Source organism: Cyprinodon tularosa, unplaced genomic scaffold (genome assembly GCF_016077235.1).
Source record: "Cyprinodon tularosa strain WSP-4 unplaced genomic scaffold, ASM1607723v1 ctg229, whole genome shotgun sequence".
Classification (NCBI taxonomy): Eukaryota; Metazoa; Chordata; class Actinopteri; order Cyprinodontiformes; family Cyprinodontidae; genus Cyprinodon; species Cyprinodon tularosa.
The window spans coordinates 1,325,810-1,344,704 of NW_024038856.1; the positions used below are offsets into that span (position 1 = coordinate 1,325,810).

Consider the following 18,895-nt stretch of genomic DNA (forward strand, 5'->3'; position numbering starts at 1 on the left):
GTTCTTCTCCTCCGCCATCTTGTGATCAACCCGTTGTTGGACACACGCAGACCGTTTTTTCTGATCGCCATTTTTTCTCCCATTTTTCCAAAATGAACGACCAGCTCTGTAAACTGTTCGTCGGCGGGCTAAACGTAGACACCGATGACGATGGCCTGCGCAAGCATTTCGAGCAGTACGGCTCGCTCACCGACTGCGTGGTCGTCGTGAACAAGCAGCTGCAGCGCTCCCGCTGCTTCGGCTTTGTTACCTACTCCACGCCGGAGGAGGCCGACGCCGCCATGGCTGCCAGGCCGCACACCGTAGACGGCAACGCGGTGGAGGTGAAGCGTGCGGTGGCCAGGGAAGATGCAAACAAACCCGAAGCTCTGGCTAAAGTAAAGAAAATCTTTATCGGTGGGCTGAAAGACGACATCGAAGAAGAGCACTTGACCGACTACTTCTCGCAGTACGGCCAGGTGGAGAAGTCTGAAGTCATCTCCGAAAAAGAGACGGGGAAGAAAAGAGGCTTCGGTTTCGTGTACTTCACCGACCACGACTCCGCCGACAAGGCGGTGGTGGTGAAGTTCCACACAGTTAATGGACACAAAGTCGAGGTGAAGAAAGCCCTGACGAAACAAGAGATGCAGGCGGCGAACAGAAACACAATGGCGCCGAGAGGAAGGCCCGGCAGAGGCATGAGAGGGAATCAAGATGGCTTCGGAGGCAGGGATTATGGCGGAAGCTACAACTACGGAAATGGCGGCGGTGGCGGCTACAACTGTGGCGGCTACGGAGGGTACGGTGGACCGTACGGAGGTGGTTATGGCGACCAGGGAAGCGGCTACGGTGGTGGCAACGGCTACAGCGACTTTGGCAGCGGCTACGGCCAGCAGTCATCTGGCTACGGCCCCATGAAAGGGCCGCCCTTCGGAGGCCAAAGGAGCGCTGCTCCCTACACCAGAGGCGGAGGTGGTGGAGGATATCCCAGGGGGGGCTACGGTGGTGGCGGCGGCTACTAAAAGAGAACACCCTCCCCACTCACGCCTCCAGCGAAACGTTTCTCCCCGCCATTTGGTCGCAAAACTCTGTCATGAATGGGGCCGTCTGTCGTGAATCCCATCCGTGGCAGAGCCGCAGAGACACCCCTCCCCCACCTGAACCCCTAACAGGTAGGAAGGTCACTTCCCAGAACACCCGAACAGTGCTTCTATTGCTGTTCACCTAGGACACACAATCCAAGAATTACACTTTATAACAGTGATCCCTTTTTTTATTGTACCCACGCCATCAGTGTGAGGTTGTCTTTAGAGTTGGATTATTTTTTTTAATTTGCGTTCAGTTGTTGTGTTTGAAAAGTGATGTAGGATTATTTCTTTCTTGACCAGTTCTTATTTTAATATCTTGCATTTTAAACAGTTGGATTCGATTTTGTTATAAATTTAGTGGGAAAATTAGTGTATTTTCTTTTCAACAAAGATGAGAAAGCATGTACTTTTTTTGTTCTTACCATCAGTTTGTATAATTTTCTGGACCATCCAAATGCACCAAAAAAAAAAAAAAAACAGGACTCCTCCCTTTCCTCTTACTCTGTACTTTAAATCCCTCCAAGCATATTGATAGTTTCAGTCTAAATATTGTTCATTTTTCCCATTACCTGTAGCAATATCTATTGTATATTGTATACTTTCATGTGTTGGAGAACAAAACCTTATTGTTGGAACATTTTTGGTATGCTCATGTATGTTCATTTTAAATAAAACGTTATACCACTTAGCTTAGTTATCTTACTTCTTTAACCAGGCTTCAAGTTTATTCACAGGTTTATGAGATCATCTCCTTGCTCTTTAGTTACATGACATCGTTTCCACAGTTTATTCCTTTACTCAGGTGGGTGAAATGGTTGCAGTCTACCCACAGCCAATGCATGTAGGCTTTGTAGGGTGAGACCTTGCCTTTTACTTGACTTATTTACTCTTTTACTGAAATAATCTATATGTGGACCTGAGGGCTCTGATAATTATCTTTGATTATTCCTACATGTAGGTGTTCTTACTCGTATTCCTGTAGGCTATCCCAGCCATAATAGCCGTAGCAGTTTGTTTGTAGGCTACGTCAGGACCCTGTTGATTACCTGGGGTCGATTGTGATAGGAGTCTGAAATATCTCTTTAGGATATCCACATCCAGCCAACTAGGTATGTAATTCAACCTGTCTTCACTCTGTGTTGGTCAAAAATGTATGGAACATATTTAAGATGGTGCACAAGTGTACCATTGTTTAATCTTATCAGACCACTAGTCTGTTTATGAGTAGCTAACTTAAGTAAAATGGGGATTATTGTTGCTTGATTGGTCTAAAGTGGGTGGAGGGGGAGTTTGTTCCACGGATTCACTAGTCGGTGGAGCGAGTGAAGGATGATCTTCTCTGGTTCAGTTTCTCACTGTTATTTCTTTCCCCTCCAATCTCCTCCAGGTTGCCCCTGTAACCTGGACTGAGGGGGCTTCGCCCTGGAAGCGATGGGGTGTGTCTCCATGCTGACAGGGAGCCAAGGAGGACTGGAACCTTCTTTTCCTCCAGGTGAATGATCAATGTTGGTTGCTTGTTTTCTAACAGTCTGCTGGAAACACAGGATTAATCTATAATTTAGTTTGTTTCCAAATTTGTTGCAAATCAATTAAAAAGCAGTGAACCCCGAGTTCTTAAACATGCAGTTTTTAATTAAAACCATAGGTTCTTCTGTGTAAAAACATAGAAGCCAACAGGAATATCTACTGCAGCAGCTTGATGACAAATGAGTGGTTAAATTACTGTTACTGACTTTAAGAGGTGTTTATTTTATTGTTCTCTTGTAGGTTTTTTTTCGTGCATCCCAGAGGATGAGGAGCTTCTGTACTGTTGGCTGATTTTTTTTTTCTGTTTTCTTAACAAATGCCTAATAAATATTTATTTTTTGATATACAAAAAAGACTTGTTACTTTTCTACAATACCCTTTGAGTCTGGAGGTAAATGCTCTTGTGGAGTATGATTTTGAGTCATAGGTAAATGGGTAATAATGGGTTTGTTAATGAGCAGTTGAGATAAAACTGCATGTTAATGTTTCCAAAGATCCTTAAATCCTTACTGAAGAGGGAACCCAGTAGAAAAGCTTTGAATGCTGATTTTACTGCAACAATTTAATTACTGATTGCAGTGTTGGTAGTTTTAGAACTGCCTACACTAAAGCATGGAGACAGGAATATCTTCTAAAATTCATCCAGCTATATAAACAAAATATGAGGGATGTTTTTCTGTAACAATCACCTATAGAAGTCTAAAACATTACAGGGTTACCGGGCCATGGGTTTTCAATCTTGTGATAAAGGGAGGAAGGGCCACAGATTAAATCTGTCAAAGAATGGTGCATGGAACTGCACACATTGGTGCTGTAGAAAATGGCTACATAGATATTTAAAATTAACAAAAAATTGTGAAGCCCTGACATTAAGATAGTATATTTCAAAATGGTCATATGTTGGCTTGGTGCTACAGCAAACTCAGTCACGAGCCCTTTAATCATTGTCTTTCTATGACAACCCTTTCTAGTTACTGCTTGTGCACCATGAACCTTATCCTGCAGCATACTGCTATGTGGATTAGTATAGACTGACTAAACCAGTTTTATTGTAATACAATTTATAAAGCTGCCAGATAATTGGACTGGAAATATATATTTTTAAATGTAATATTACGGGGAAAGTATAAGACTGGTGGATTTAGACATTCGTTTAACTGGGGCAGAGTAAAATGGAGGGAAATGTATTCAATGTTAACCCAAGTGAACAACATTCCAGACCAAAGTCCAGATTTATGGATGCAGACTTTCTCATCTCTAAAAGTTAAAGGTTGCCTTTTGAGATGTTTTTATCTACTAAATGGTTTCAGAGGGAAGTATGTTTTCAAACAGATTTAGGAGTTTGTTCAATTGGTAAATCAAGGAACATTTGTCCACTTTAAACATTAGTTTAACAATAGAGAAAATGGAGGGAAACATAATGGTGATGCTTATCTTGTGTCCATCTGATTTTATCTGGCTTCCAAGAAGAAAAATCTAGGAAAAAAGTGTGGCCCTACCTTAATCATTTATCCTACAAAAAAAAGTTTAGGATAAATCAAATCAGCTGCCTTCTTTACTGTCACCTAAAGATGTCTTTGATGTTATGAGCACTGTACACTCTGACCCAGATTTCGTACAAACTATAATCAGTATTTCCCTTCAATGCTATGATCATACAGTGGAACTGTTTTTTTCCTAAATGAAGTAGCCTGGTTTGTTGCCTTCAAGGTCAGGGAAGAAATTTGGCTTAATGAGTATTTTATCTATACCGTTAAGGTTAAAATGCTGTTAAACCTTTTTTGAGGTTATATTTCTTAAAAAAGGGACGATCAAACAAAATATCCACGGAAGATTGTGATTTTTTTCTTTTTTTGTGTGCTAAAATCAACGGAACAGAAAGGCATCAAAGCGGTGTGGGAGGCGACGTTTTTTAAAAAACGGAGGCCGACCAATCACATGCCGTGACGTCAAACGCCATGCCCACACGTTGTTCATTGAAGAAGGACAGGGAAAGTCTCCATTTCCCATCCTCCAGACGAAACCCAACATGACGGACAAACTGTGCAAGCTTTTTGTTGGAGGGCTGAACGTGGAGACCAACAGCGATGGTCTCCGAGCCTATTTCGAACAGTACGGCTCTCTGACGGACTGTGTCGTGGTTATGAACCAGCAGCTCGGAAGGTCCCGCTGCTTCGGCTTCATAACCTACTCCGCACCGGGGGAGGCCGACGCTGCAATGGCGGCTAAGCCACATGTCGTCGAAGGCAACAACGTGGAGCTGAAGAGGGCCATAGCCCGAGAGGACGCCAACAACCCCGACATCCTCGCCAACGTGAAGAAAATCTTCGTCGGCGGAGTGAAGGACCACATCGAGGCTGAGAACCTGACCGAATACTTCTCTCAGTTTGGCGCAGTGGAGAAATCCGAGATCATCTCCGACAAGCAGACCGGCAGGAAGAGGGGCTTCGGCTTCGTCTACTTCACTGACACCGACTCCGCCACCAAAGCAGCGCTGACCAAATATCACACCATTAACGGGAACAAGGTGGAGGTGAAGAAGGCCCTCAGCAAGCAGGAGATCACCACCGGAGGGCGCGGAGGAAGAGGCCGAGGGAGAGGAATGCAGAACTTCGGCGGCGGGAGAGGAGGTGGATACGGAGGAGGATATGGCGGCGGCTATGGCGGAGGTTACGGCGGGAATTACGGAAGTGGCTACGGCTATGGCGGCGGCTACAACAACGATAGCAGCGGTGGCTACGGGGGTTACGGGGGATACAACGAGTACGAAACCCAGGTGGGGGGAGGATACAGCAACGGAGACTTTGGGGAGGGCTACGGACAGCAGCAGTCTGGCTACGGCGCGATGAAGGGGGGCAACTACTCCTACCGTAGCGGGGCTCCCTACAGAGGAGGTGGGGGAGGAGGCGCCGTGAGAGGCGGTGGATTTGGAGGAGGCTATTAGGGCGTTTGAAAGCCAAGATGTTCATGGGGACATTAGAAACGAACTTTACATTTACAGCACCATCATCTTCGGTGTGGGGGGGCTGGGTAATGAGCTGAGCCCATCACCCAGCCTGGATGAATGAAAGCCGCCTCCTCCACGCGGATCCCATCTGTCCCTTTTTGTTCCACTCATTCTGGACTCTAACAACCCACGATTTGTGAATATATTTTGTCGTGTATTATTGAACCATGTGTAAAAAGTGAGCTCTGTGATATCCTGCTTCTCATAGAATATAGGGGTTTGTCTTGCAAAAAAAGTCGTTTTTGACTCTTTTGCATGATAAACTCAGGGTTTTATGGGGCTGGTGTTGGGCAGCCACGAGGCTCTATGCGAGCCTCCTGGATCTTAACATGTGTTCCACTTAACATGTGGATGTGTCACGGACTGTTCGCCTAAAAAGAAATTTACCGTCCGTTTAAGGCTTTCTTTTTGTTTTTTTAAGAATCGATACTGTTGTGTATGTGTTCATTTCGCCCCTATGTTGTATTCTGCTTTTATTATTAAAAGTTTTTAATGACTTGAATCATATTTCTGTCTTTTTTATTAAAGGATGTTATTTGTAAGGTAAAACCTTATGCGCCACTAGGGGGCGGTAGATGGGTTTTCTTTTATTCTAATGGCATTACACAGGTTACATACAGATGGTGTTACCTGCCAATAATGGCTACTTCAACTTAACTGAGATTTGAGGTTGAAGTCTAGTAAGAACATGAGAAAGTGGTTTGGTACAAAAACCTGGAATGCAGGCTTTTCCTGACAAGCTGGTTTTGAATAGAAGGCTTCCTGCAGGATGAGATGTTTCTACTAACCAAATTGTGCTTTTAAGAGAAACGTGGGTTCCCTGGCACTGGGATTAACTTCCCATGAACAAGAAAATTGCATACGTTTTAATTTGAGCTAATAACGGAAAAAGTGAGTCATACAGAGCTGGACCACAGCAATGGGAGCTTCACATTTAAACCCAAAATCCAATTAGTTGCTCTTATTGGATTGCAGTTCAGGGTTTATAGACCTTGGACCTGAAACTTTTTGAGAAAAATGAAATTCTAGTCGGGTGCTTCATATATTACAAAATCCAATTAGAATATATGATTCTGATTTTAAAGTTTTGGCCAGAAATTTGATCAAGAACCAGACGGTTAGTGATGTAACTTGTTTGCCAAGATCGAAATATCTATATTTTTGATTCTTTGGGGGGTCCCCCCCCCCTCCTCCTAAATTTGAAAAAGATGCGACTCTGAAGTAAAATAAATGAATAAAAATGGATGGAAAAAAGCCATTTAACCAGTCTGGGGTTGAGTTAACAAAATATGCCAAATGCAAAGTCAGTACAGATTACACTATAAAAATTTCCCCATTCATAGATCATTATTTTACATCACAGTTGTGCAATCAATACAATATCATGAAGTAAACGTGTATATTTTGAAATGTGAGAATTGTCAAAAGCTCCATTATTTAATGACTACAAAATATAAAATAGGTCAAATAGGGAAGCTAAACCAGCAGAAAATGAGACAGTGAAAAGGAAAAAAAAGATCAAGAAATTACAGGACAATAAAAAATAAAATAAAACCCATAAATAGTAATCACTATATGTTAACACTAAATTATAACCAAATGGCAGCAGGTTTTTCAGGACATCTATAGCTTGGCTCGTCTGCAGGCCTGAACTTGAATTTAACCAAACTATTTTCATATGATAGAAGTTAGTAGCATCATATTGATGGCTCTTCTCTTGTGACCATTTAAATAGTGTTGAGTTGTACTCACGCTAGAATAGCACTACTTCAACACCCCCCAGTAAAAGTAAAAAGTAACCATCAAGTTACCCAGCAAGGAAAAGATTATAACAAGAGATGAGAATTTCTGATACATGCTGTAAGACACAACAAAGTTAAAAAGCTTTGTACATTTTCTGATATTTTAAAGACTAAAAATATAAATAATAAGAGGTGTTCCGTAACTAAGTACTAAAATAGAATAAGTCAGTTTTCTACCAACACAATGAGCAAAAGAGGAAAATTACCCATTTTCTGTGCATATTTTTTTTTTTTTCCATATTGTTATAGGCAGAACTTTATGTATTTTGTACTTGAGAAAAATGTAGAATGTGCACTTTTTTATTAATGGAGTTTAATCCTTAATAAAGAATGTACATACTTTTAAAACCTCCTAATAATACAGCTATACTAATTAAAACAAAAGAAACACTTTGCCCGTATAAAATTAATACTCTGAGTAGGTGATATAATTTAGAACAGGAGAAAGTATTGACTCGCCACAGCAGAATTGAAATATAGTTCACAGTAACACACATAAGCTGCTTGTTTCTGGTACATTTTTGGCTTAAAAGATGCTTCAGTAAAGCTATTTGCAACAGGTTGAACACCCAAAATGTTCACAGAGGTAAGAGTAGCAATATTTTATATTTAGATACTAAATAAAAGCTGTAATGCAGTAAAATTACTTGCAAATATATTTATTTCCCCCCCAAAAACGTTACTCAAGCTATCAATGAGTAAAAATAACTAGTTAGGACCCAACTCTGAGAGAGTTTTGTATTTGCCATAAAATCTAAACAGATTTAAAATGCAACATTTCAATAATAAGCAGTTTATTTTTTTCACTGTACCAAACAAAATATTTTGTTATTTAAGCACACCTGGGTATTCATGAAAAACAAAACAAAAAATAAAACAAAAAAACTGCATTTCTGTATAAAAAAAAAAGCCACAAAAGAGATCAACCAGAGTTTCATTATCCACACAAAAGTTTCACATTGGGTCAAGGTCCCATTTATAGTTTATAAAACAAAAAACTTTCGAAGGGATACCAGATATAGATCGTTTTAAAAGACCTTTATTATGTTATTCAGGAGTTGTTATATGTTATTTTCAATTTCTCTGTTGTATGATTAATTTTAATTTATTTCTAGAAAACATTTTGAATAGCTTATTTTCCATCAATAATTGCTAAAAAATATATATATTCAACAAATAAATAAATACTTCTAAATGCGAAGTGTTAAGCAAGACCATTAATGTTCAGGTTGAGTGACTCGTCTTGCGAACATACAAGCTCTGCCTGAAAAGCAACAGCTGTGTTGCCAGAGTGACCCCTCTCGCTAATAGACGAGCTGCGCTGGATGCTCGGGCAGCGCTCTCATGCCTGCTGTGCGCTCTGACTCCGGGAGGATGGACGGTGTGTCGTTAGGGTGAGTCGGCTCAGCGCTGAGGATTATTAAGCAAAGCTGCCATTCACGCTGATTCTACATCTGCCGGAGAACATTTTAGTCCACATGACCCACAAATCCAAGCCGTGCTCCCGACACCTCCTCCCGCTACAGGAACTCTAAGCTAGCTTCTTAGCTTCGGTTAGTTTGCTAGCATTGCTGACAGTTGGTGCGATGCAGTCAAATTCAAAGCAAAGTTACCACACTGATACTCGGCAAATATCACTTAAACTGAGCTGTCTCAATCATAAAATAGATCCAGATTAAAGCTGCGGTGATGGTTTATTGAAGGTAACAGCTGCTAAAAGCTCCTGTTGGCTTACAAGTTAATAAACAGCGATGCTAGGAGCTAGCCATCCTGTTGCTGCTAACAGAGGAGTGTTAGTGGCACACATTTTAAAGTTTTTGTTTTTTTTACTTAATGGCTGACATCCACTGACCACTGGTTGACAGCCTTTGGTTTTAATTCCAGCATCTTTATCACTTTAGAGCCAATAACATGATCAGAAACTCCACACACCCACATTACAATCTGCTCTCACTGCTCAACTCTGCCTGGAGGTTCAAAAGCAAACGATTCTGCAACAGCTTCATCCTTCACTTTATAAGTCTAAATATATCCCAACAATGAGGCCAATATCCACATAGAATGATCAACAGAATCTAAACGGATTATGTGTAGATCTGTTGCATGTAGATGTGGACACACAGGCATGTTTTGATGTGTAATATATACTGGCTATGTTAATTTTCATATCTTCAATTTTCAATGATGTTATGAAATCTGGGTAAATAGAAAACACGTTTTCTTTTTGGATTTTCCCCCTAATTTGTTTATATTCCCCAAAGAGTCACATTAACATCTATGTTGGCAGGATCATTGGCTAAACTGTAATTATAAAATACACTTGATGGTAAACTGACATCTGATTTTTTTATTTTTTTTTAATCACTTATGTGTGTAAAAGCAGTCATTAAAACTCAAAAGATGCATCGAAAATGTGTCTACATCCCAAAATCTGTGCCTATATATATATATAAATTAAAATTATACAAAAAAAATTACCATTATTTTAATAAACTACTAGGTCACCCCTCCCCCAAAATATCACTAAAGACATTTGTTGGCCATTTTGCTATAAGTGGCAATAGTTAACACTTTTATTGGCAAGATTTGGAATTAATACTCTAACTGATTAAAGTTTGACTAGATTTGATTAATAGATTGATAATCATATAGCAAAATATGCTAAGATGCTGTGATGTCACATTTTAGTCCATTAACTTCAGGTAACGATTATTCAATTCATTAACTAATTGAATATTTGATAATCGTTTTTTTTTTCATAGGAATGGTTCAGCTTATTGTTTAGAGTACAAATAAACAATTTTATCTGCTGAATAGAGTGTCACTACATTAGAGCTGGTAGTGCCAAAAATAATGAAGGTCACACAATGTGCTGGATAGAATAATGACAGATTAGTACCTCGTTAAACCAGAGGGTAAATGAAATGTTAGATGAATTTTGATAATCTTTCTGCAGAGAGCCATTGCAGACTTAGATCTAGGATGTCATAAGCTGTGGTGGATCTGAGCAGGTTTTTGACAGAAGACACATCGTTGATAAGCTCAGGGTTTTTCCTTTATGGTTTTTATCCCAGGGTTGCAGATAAGGCTACTCTGACTAATGTCTGTTGGGAATAAGGATAGACATCGATTTTAAAGTTCAAGAATGATTTTAATTATGATTCCCACGATCTAGAATCTGTGTTTATGATTTAATCTAAAATTTTATTTAACACATTTTAAATTCATTTATTAATTACATGACTCGTAAGTTTTACAGCTTATTGATACTAGTATTATATTAAGATTTAGCTGCAAAGTTATAACTTAATGGTAAATAATAGCAACTGGAAGGACGGTGGAAATAAAAGAAAACATAGTGAAATGAATTGATCTATAAGAATAAGTTTTAGATTAAAAATTGGAAAAATTGTTTTCTTTTGTTTTTATTATAATTATTTTTTTACACAGGCAGTGTTTCAACACTGGATGATCTGAGTTTTCTTCAGAAGTACAGTCATCACCTTCAGCATCATTCAGTAGTACAGTTACAGTACTTGTTACAACTGAACAATAAAATATGGCGTGCTATGCTAGGAGGTTTAGTTATTCTACTGTAAATAATTAACGAACGTAAAGTTTGATCCTGTTTATTCTGATGTGTCTGTTCTCGGTACAAATAGCTACTTTACTTTTTATACAAGGAAATATATCATATAGACATAAATAAGGGCTGACCAGTAATCTGAAAGTTGCTTTTTGATTAGTCTTTTCTGGAGACCTAGTCTGTGTTGTTTAAACGTCTCTATTCTGTATCTTTCTATTTGAGCATTAGCTGATGTTATAACAAACAGGACGGTGCTAATCTAGCATATAAACATCAAAATGACAGTGGTGAACTTCAACCACATTAAAAGTAGAACATCTTGTTTTGATTGTGGAAACATTTCTTGACCTCTGCCGGATAACCGTTAACATCTAAGGACCAAATAGTGTTAGTTTTTGTGGTGCAGAGGAAATGCCAACATGGCTGAAACTTTCCTGTAAGGGGCCATCTTAACTTAATAATAAAAGTTATGTAACGTAAATCCCTTTATTGTCTGGTAATGGGGAAATTAACTCTCTGCATTTTGACCCATCCCCGTGGGGAGCAGTGGGCTGCCATTGTGTGGCGCCGGGGTTGCAGTGTGGGGTTAAGGGTTTTGCTCAGGAACCCAGAGTGCAGGCTGTGGGGATCCAACCGGGTACTTGCAACCTTCTCAGAGCACAAGCGCACTGCTCCAACCACTAGGCCAACTCTCCTCCATTAGTGAACAAAACACTTCGATTCTAAGAGTTAATTGCGTCGCCTTTTTAGTTATCAAGCCACACTAATTTTAAGTTGATTTTGAGATAATCCTACCTATGTCTAACTTATTGGTTCGTCCCCATCTATCTCTCCACTGATCCAGACACTGCCTCTCATGTCTTACCAGTCTGGTGGCCCCACCGGCCTCGCCACGTCCAAACTGCCCCACGGATTCAGAGGAGGACACGGTGAACGGAGGGATTCACACGTTCAACCAGACACACATGAGGAAAGCCTTCCAGCTGATGAACGATCTGAGGAGGTAGATACGGTTTGGAGCATATATGTTGTCGTAAGTAATGACAAACTAATAACCTGTTTCTACGCTGCTGCCTGTCCGTCAGTAAAAAGATGCTGTGTGACGTACAGCTGGTGGCGGGTAGCGTTGAAGTTCCAGCCCACCGGGTGGTCCTGGCATCCTGTAGCCCTTACTTCTGTGCCATGTTCACAGGTATTGGATTTAAGCTTTGTGTGTGCACGGGAATCTGGTTTGTAACTCTGCTGTGCGGCTGAAGGTGATTACATGTCTGTCTGTAGGTGACATGAGCGAGAGCAAAGCCCACCAGGTGGAGATCAGGGAGGTGGACGGCCAGACTCTGAGGAAACTGGTGGACTATATTTACACAGCTGAGATAGAGGTTACAGAGGATAATGTCCAGGTGAGTAGGAGAGAAAATGTTTGCCACCTATTGTCCTCATGCAGTTTGCGTTACTTTTCAGGTCTGTTTTTAAATAGAGATGAGCAGTAAAAAGCCTAATTTTATCTAATAATCCTCTAGGATGAATATTTACAGCCCTCTGTTTTCATCATGGCTGCTGCAAACTATTATTGATTCAGTCTATATATAAAAAAAAATATTTTTTCTTTCAGGTTTTTCTTTTTACAAAGAACATTTTCCTTTACTATAGCAAACAAATAATATGGGGTAAGATAATATTCAATAAAAATGCTTGCTTAGATGCCTGAAATTATCATTTGGAGTAATGAAGAAAAGTAAAATCTGTTTTGTTCCTTGTTGTCAGCTCATACATTAATGTGACATCATAAATATATACGTTTAATTCACCAATGTTTTAGTAAAAAGGACACATTATCAAGTGAAAAGGAAAAAATTTAAATACGACTACAAATAATTAGTACAGATTTGTGATTCTTTCTCATAAATTTGTACTGGTATCGTTTTAAAGTTGTAAGTTGTAAACATCTGATGTCATGTATGTATGAGTTCACAACAAGGAGCAAATTCATAACTTAAATTTCTTCACCTCTATTGACATACAATAAAAAATGCAGACATCTACACATGCATTTTTATTGACAATCATCTTACCCCATACAATTAAAATCATAAACTGTTTGTGTTGTTAATTTTGTTCAGAATAAATGTTTATATCGCTGAGATTTTGCCGTTATAAGCAGTTTTTTATTTTAAAACTGATGCCATTCTAAGCTAGCATGCACAGGCTGCAGTCAGGGATTCTCTACACACACAGAAAAAATATATATTTTTCGCATTTTTAACAAATCAAAGAAGACTAACCATAATGGTTTCCTCTTGAGTGAAATATTGATCACAGCAAACGTTAATCGTTGCTATGTGCCATGCTAAGTAGGCACGTTAGCCCTTCTTTCTGTTGAGTTAGGATAGCGACACATTACTTTGTCCCACCTGAAATGATCACTGTTGGGATGGAGCCTTGAGGAGAGGGAGTTTATTCCAGTTTAAACCCGCCTACAGCTGACATAGATAACTTGAGTTTGGAGGAATGGACAGAAGACTTTGACTGGAGGATATTTCTCTTTCATCTCTAAACATGGCTGAATGCTGGAATCTGAAATAAAACCCATCAAAGTCAGATGCTGTCTTAATTCGTGTGTAACTCTCTGTTTGTCCACATCCAGCCTCAGTTGTCAAACGTCAGTAAATGTTCAACTTTGTTTGAAGTTTGAAGACATTTTTTCATCAACCCAGATGCAGTTAGCAGGTTTAGGATGGGCCACCCTTTTGGATTTGTGGAAAAATGTACCCAGCAATCAGCCAAAGAGGGGAATTTATAGCCTCTTTAGTGTTTTCTAATTTTCTTTCCAAATGTTTGGTTTAGATTTAAGAAGGATCTCTAGACAACCAGAAATCCCAAAACCTCAATCTGTTTTTAGATTTTTGGGTTCTTATTTACAGTTTGTGTAATTAAGTCTGAAATACCTCTGGGTTAGTCAGGACTTCCTGGATGTTGAGCAGGAAGCCAGAAACTACTTCCCTGACCTCTTTCCTTTGCTTGGATATTTGTTTTGTTCAGCGCTTTCAGTCTGTGTCAGAATGACCCAAATCAAGCTGGTATTAAATGCTGCCTCCTGTTTTTTTTTTTTTATCAGCTGAATGTTTAGTATTTACTGGATAAAATCATTTTGATAAATAATACTGACGATAAAGTATTCGTGCTTCTTTTTTTAGTTCTAAATAACAGAAAAATGTAAGGATATTAAATTTTATAATTTTCCTTCTGTTTTTTTTTTTGTCAACCTTTCAAACCTGCTGATTTTTATTTTCTAATTTTGGATTGTTTTTAAAAATTTTTCCATATGATCAACATTAAATGTTTTCCTAATTCACTGTGTGTTAGAAAGAAATTATAATTTAAAAAGCAGACATTATATTTGATAATTCAAAGTGTTTGGTATCTTATATTAGCAGTTTGGTAAGTCTAGCTTTAATAAAACAGCATTCTTTTGTGTCCCGCTGAAGATGTACAGTCGATCCTGAAATCTGTAATGTTTTTAAAACACTGCCAACGTTTCGATGTTTTTGCATCTCGCAAAAAGTGGTTCTCTAAAGTAACAATTTTCAAGTCTGCTGTCTTTGATCAGACCTTTAAAAGCCTCATTGTGGTTAAAATAACATTCTTGAGTCTTAGATCAGTGACATCATCCACAATGATGATGGGTACCTGGTAGCTCTCACATCTGTTGCGTTCACTGGTCAGAAAAATGTTGGCTTTTTGAGTTTTAGCCCAATTCAGTCTGGTTGTGGTCACCGGTCAATTATTAGATATTCTCAAATATTTGACATGAATCCATATTTTATCTCTTTAGATTATTTTGTGGTTCAAGAATAAAACTTTACTTTTGATATAGTTGGAAATATGAATATAGGTTAAAATGAAGAAGTAGTTGGTGAACAAATAGGAAAACAGTTATTATATGATGTCTAAATCTGTCTTTTTTTATGGTGAGAGGCTGCAAATAAATCTGGATCTAAGGAACGTTTCATCACTTTGACTCAAATAAGTGAAAGTGATGAGGTGACTGAAGGATGGAGGAGCAGGTAATGGCTGTGAATGAGGCCATGTTTACCTGCTGGTTTTAACTCTTAAGCTTGACTGTTGTGCTCAAGGCCCAGTTTGATCCAGCAGCAGGCGGGTTCCTTCCTATTATTATCAGAGCAGGAAGCACGCAAGGCCAGAGATGGAGAGAGAGGATATCCTTCCACTGTTTAAGCAGTGTTTTCTGCTTGGTGCTCTTGTTAATGTTTGTGTGCATTTTTAAAATGTTGCTAACATTCATAATGAGTCATTTATATCTGGTTTCTTTAACCAGAGTGTTTTACTGTTATTTGTTCTCCTGTGTGCTCATGTGTGACATGGATTTTCATAGTGATTTTATGCGTTTAGTTTCCTTCTTTCTGGGACCAAACAGTAAAACGTTAAAAGCTCGACTTTTTGCATTGACTCAACTTAGTTTAATTTTAGGGGATGTGAAGCTTCAGGGCAGATGTGCAACAGTAAACACCTGTAGGATTATAGATGTAATAATATCCGTTTTTAGATTCGCCAACTGTTTCCAAAGTCTGTGCAAATGATAATGGGACGAAGGCAAAGTTAGCCCTGGCATTAGCTGTTATCGGATTAGCAGACATGTGCGCAGCACTGGTAGTCAGACCGGGATCTAATGAGCCTGAGTCACTGATGAAATGTTTGCCGATGCCTGAATAGAAAGCTTTGTCAAAGCTGTTTTCCTATTTGTTCACTAACTGCTTCTTCATTTTAACCTATATTCATATTTCCAACTATATCAAAAGTAAAGTTTTATTCTTAAACCACAAACTAACTCTAAAGAGATAAAATATGGATTTATGTCAAATATTTGAGAATATCTAAGAAACTGACCGGTGACCACAACCAGACTGAATCGGGCTAAAACTCAAAAAGCCGACATCTTTCTGACCAGTGAACGCAACAGATGTGAGAGCTACCAGGTACCCATCATCATTGTGGATGATGTCACTGATCTAAGACTCAAGAATGTTGTTTTAACCATAATGAGGGTTTTAAAGGTCTGCTCAAAATGTATTGTTTTCTCTCAGGAGCAAAAATTCAAAAATCCTTATTTCAATACTTTCCAGTGTATATTAATCTGCTCTTATTTCTATTTTAGAGTTTCTTTTTCCAGTATGTTTGTCTGTTAAACAACGCTATATATCAGAGATCCATATATTAAAGATGAAATCATCCACAAGCAGATAAAAGTGGTAAGTGCACAAGGAGAAGCAGGAAAGCAGGAGGAGAAAACATCTGTGGAAGAAGCTGCAAATCTGAGTGCATAAACAAAGATTAGATGCAGAAGAGAGTATTTGAGAGAAGTTATGTCCAATATCAGCTTATATCACCCTGCAGCTATGATCTTTGACATTGGTATGCTTTTGAAAAAAAGTAGCGCTTCTTTCTAAAGTCTGTGTAACCCATTGGTTAATAATGAATGAGTCAGTTGTTCTCATACCGATTGTTGCTCACTGTTGTTTTCTGTTTGAGTAGGATCACTTGATCAAGCCTTTTCTAATATTTTAAGCTCCAAATTAAGCATTTAAAGTATTTATGATTTGTGCTGATATTGCATCGGGTCAATGTCGGTATCATCCGTTCTTAAAGGTGCAATATTATTATTGTGTCAAAAAAGAAAAGGTGTTATCAGCCCCCCCCCCTACAGGCATTGCAAGTTTATCAAACTTTGAAATATCACCCTTAAAGTTAAATCCTCAGCTAATTTTTTTCCCCCTGAAAATATAGATCAGTGATTAAACTCAGGAGTCTCTTCCATTATGTTTGTCGCTCTCTTAAATACGAAAAGTTTTTTTCTGAATAGTAAAAAAACTAAAAAATAAAATAAATTTTGTTGTCATTTTTAACACTGCACTGGTACAGAGATGTACATATTTTTATACGTAGTAACAGTTTCCACACTGAAGATTGTTATTTTGAGGGAAACCTGGTGTGGTTCGGTGCGCTCAGTGATCAGCAGCATCATCAATGAGGCTAAAAACCAGAAGATTTCAGCCAGACTGGGAACCCGTCTCTGGTTTAAGCTTCAAAAGTTGGTAGTTTGGTTATGTTTAACAAAATAGCATCAGGCTAATGATGCTGGCTGAATGAAGCTTCTGCAGACGACCAGTAAAGGTATTTTCTATAGTCCTGGAACTAGTCTTCAAAGGTGACATGGAGCCTGGATGCCACAGTCTAACCTCTGCTTTACCTCCAGGTTCTCCTGCCAGCAGCCAGCCTCCTACAGCTGATGGACGTTCGTCAGGTCTGCTGTGAGTTCCTGCAGTCACAGCTTCATCCCACCAACTGTCTGGGCATCCGAGCCTTTGCTGACCTGCACACCTGCACGCAGCTTCTCAGCCAGGCCCATGCGTACGCTGGTAAGGAAAAGGATCTATGAAGTCAATAACCGTGCATGTGTCACTCAGCTTACAGGTGCTGGTCATAAAATTAGAATATCATGAAAAAGTAGATTGATTTCAGTAATTCCATTTAAAAAGTGAAACTTGTATATTATATTCATACATTACATACAAACTCATATATTTCAGATGTTTATTTTGTTTAATTTTGATGATTACAAATGACAACAAATGAAAATCTCAAATTCATCATATCAGAAAATTAGAATATTGTGAAAAGGTTCAAAATTGATGGCCCCTGGTGCAACACTCTAATCAGCTAATTAACTCAAACCACCTGCAAAAGCCTTTAAATGGTCTTTCAGTCTAGTTCTATAGGCTACACAATCATGGGGAAGACTGCTGACTTGACAGTTGTCCAAAAGACGACCATCGACACCTTGCACAAGGAGGGCAAGACACAAAAGGTCATCGCTAAAGAGGCTGGCTGTTCACTAGGGCTGAACGATTTTGGAAAATAATCTAATTGCGATTTTTTACTTTGATATTGCGATTTAATGCGATTTTTCTATCCTGGTTTAATTTCTCATGTCTTTTTAAACATATACAAACAAATCTGTTTCATAATAATCAGATTTATTTAAAGCACAGATTACAATAATAAACGAAACAAATCTGTGTGCGTTTACCTTATTAACATCTTCTCATGTTTCATGAAACGCGATATAAAAACATATAGACTCCACTCCTTAAACATTGTCAGATTTTAACAGGACAGTCTAAAAATAAATAAACAAAATAAGAAACGAAATAAATCACTGATCTCCAGTCAGTGGCATCAAACATACTAAAGTGCAGCATAGTATACCGAATGAATTACTTCTTTCAACCTGTAAACATTTTAATAGGTCAATCAAACTCTCAAATAAACAGAAAATAAATTAGTGTATGACCTTTTTAAATCCTAAGAAACGTTTTGAACAATCATATAAATTATATATTCACTCAGTAAGAGCAGCAAACAACTATTGTAAAGTGCAAAAAACATATGGCACTGTAAGCCACAAAGATTTGTCTCTGTATTTTTTTTTAGAAGCTCACAGATTTTTTGCCAGGAAAATCAGCATGTCAACTTTTGCTGGTTTCAAAGAGGAGCGAGTGCAAGTCACTATATTCCCTCCAGCACTGAAAAGACGCTCTGAAGGAGCACTTGTGGCTGGGACACAAAGATACTTGCGGGCCATGTTGCACAGTTGTGGAAAGTTAATCCTGTGCATCTTCCACCAGGCCAAGGGGTCTTCCTCTCCATCGATGGTAGGAGTCATGAGGTAGCTGTTTAACTCTGCCTCAACAACATCTTCGGGTTGCATGCAAGAAACAGAAGAGCCCACAGCAGTCTTGAAGAAACTCCCAAGAGACTTCTTGCCCTTTTCAACAGAGGGCTGTGCATTTTTAGGCATCGTTGTGGTTTCAGTACGACTTCTCTTCTC

At 38.9% G+C, this 18,895-nt stretch overlaps 4 protein-coding genes across 8 annotated transcripts in view; 3 read left to right on the plus strand and 1 right to left on the minus strand.

Moving 5' to 3' along the window:
* On the plus strand, window positions 1-2,479 carry LOC119784592 (heterogeneous nuclear ribonucleoprotein A0-like). The gene is made up of 2 exons (XM_038286717.1): window positions 1-1,151; window positions 2,455-2,479. Exon 1 carries the CDS (start codon window positions 93-95, stop codon window positions 999-1,001), a length of 909 nt encoding a protein of 302 aa, XP_038142645.1. The 5' UTR covers window positions 1-92; the 3' UTR covers window positions 1,002-1,151; window positions 2,455-2,479.
* klhl3 (kelch-like family member 3) overlaps window positions 1,117-18,895 on the plus strand; it is a 27,945-nt gene continuing 10,166 nt past the window's right edge. For 2 of the 5 annotated variants that reach the window (XR_005280946.1, XM_038286710.1), the window contains exons 1-5: window positions 8,657-8,797; window positions 11,834-11,992; window positions 12,075-12,181; window positions 12,268-12,389; window positions 17,261-17,423. Coding sequence is in view for 4 of the 5 variants with exons in the window: in XM_038286710.1 (XP_038142638.1) it covers window positions 8,748-8,797; window positions 11,834-11,992; window positions 12,075-12,181; window positions 12,268-12,389; window positions 17,261-17,423 (601 nt within the window). In the remaining variant the exon portion in view is untranslated. Of the gene's footprint in view, window positions 1,152-2,454; window positions 2,560-8,656; window positions 8,798-8,841; window positions 8,957-11,833; window positions 11,993-12,074; window positions 12,182-12,267; window positions 12,390-17,260; window positions 17,424-18,895 lie in introns of those variants that run through there. The other 3 variants (XM_038286712.1, XM_038286711.1, XM_038286713.1) reach the window with 3 other exon arrangements.
* LOC119784593 (heterogeneous nuclear ribonucleoprotein A0-like) lies at window positions 4,568-5,836 on the plus strand. Its single transcript, XM_038286718.1, has one exon. It carries the CDS (start codon window positions 4,624-4,626, stop codon window positions 5,536-5,538), a length of 915 nt encoding a protein of 304 aa, XP_038142646.1. The 5' UTR covers window positions 4,568-4,623; the 3' UTR covers window positions 5,539-5,836.
* The window catches only part of LOC119784591 (E3 SUMO-protein ligase ZBED1-like), a 2,345-nt gene continuing 1,593 nt past the window's right edge, over window positions 18,144-18,895 (minus strand). Inside the window, exon 3 of the mRNA XM_038286716.1 lies at window positions 18,144-18,895. Coding sequence (XP_038142644.1) covers window positions 18,503-18,895 — 393 coding nt within the window. The 3' untranslated portion in view covers window positions 18,144-18,502.

Excerpts from the sequence above, each read along its gene's own strand:
- LOC119784593 (XM_038286718.1), top strand. The coding sequence starts at position 4,624 with ATGACGGACAAACTGTGCAAGCTTTTTGTTGGAGGGCTGAACGTGGAG.
- LOC119784592 (XM_038286717.1), top strand. The coding sequence starts at position 93 with ATGAACGACCAGCTCTGTAAACTGTTCGTCGGCGGGCTAAACGTAGAC.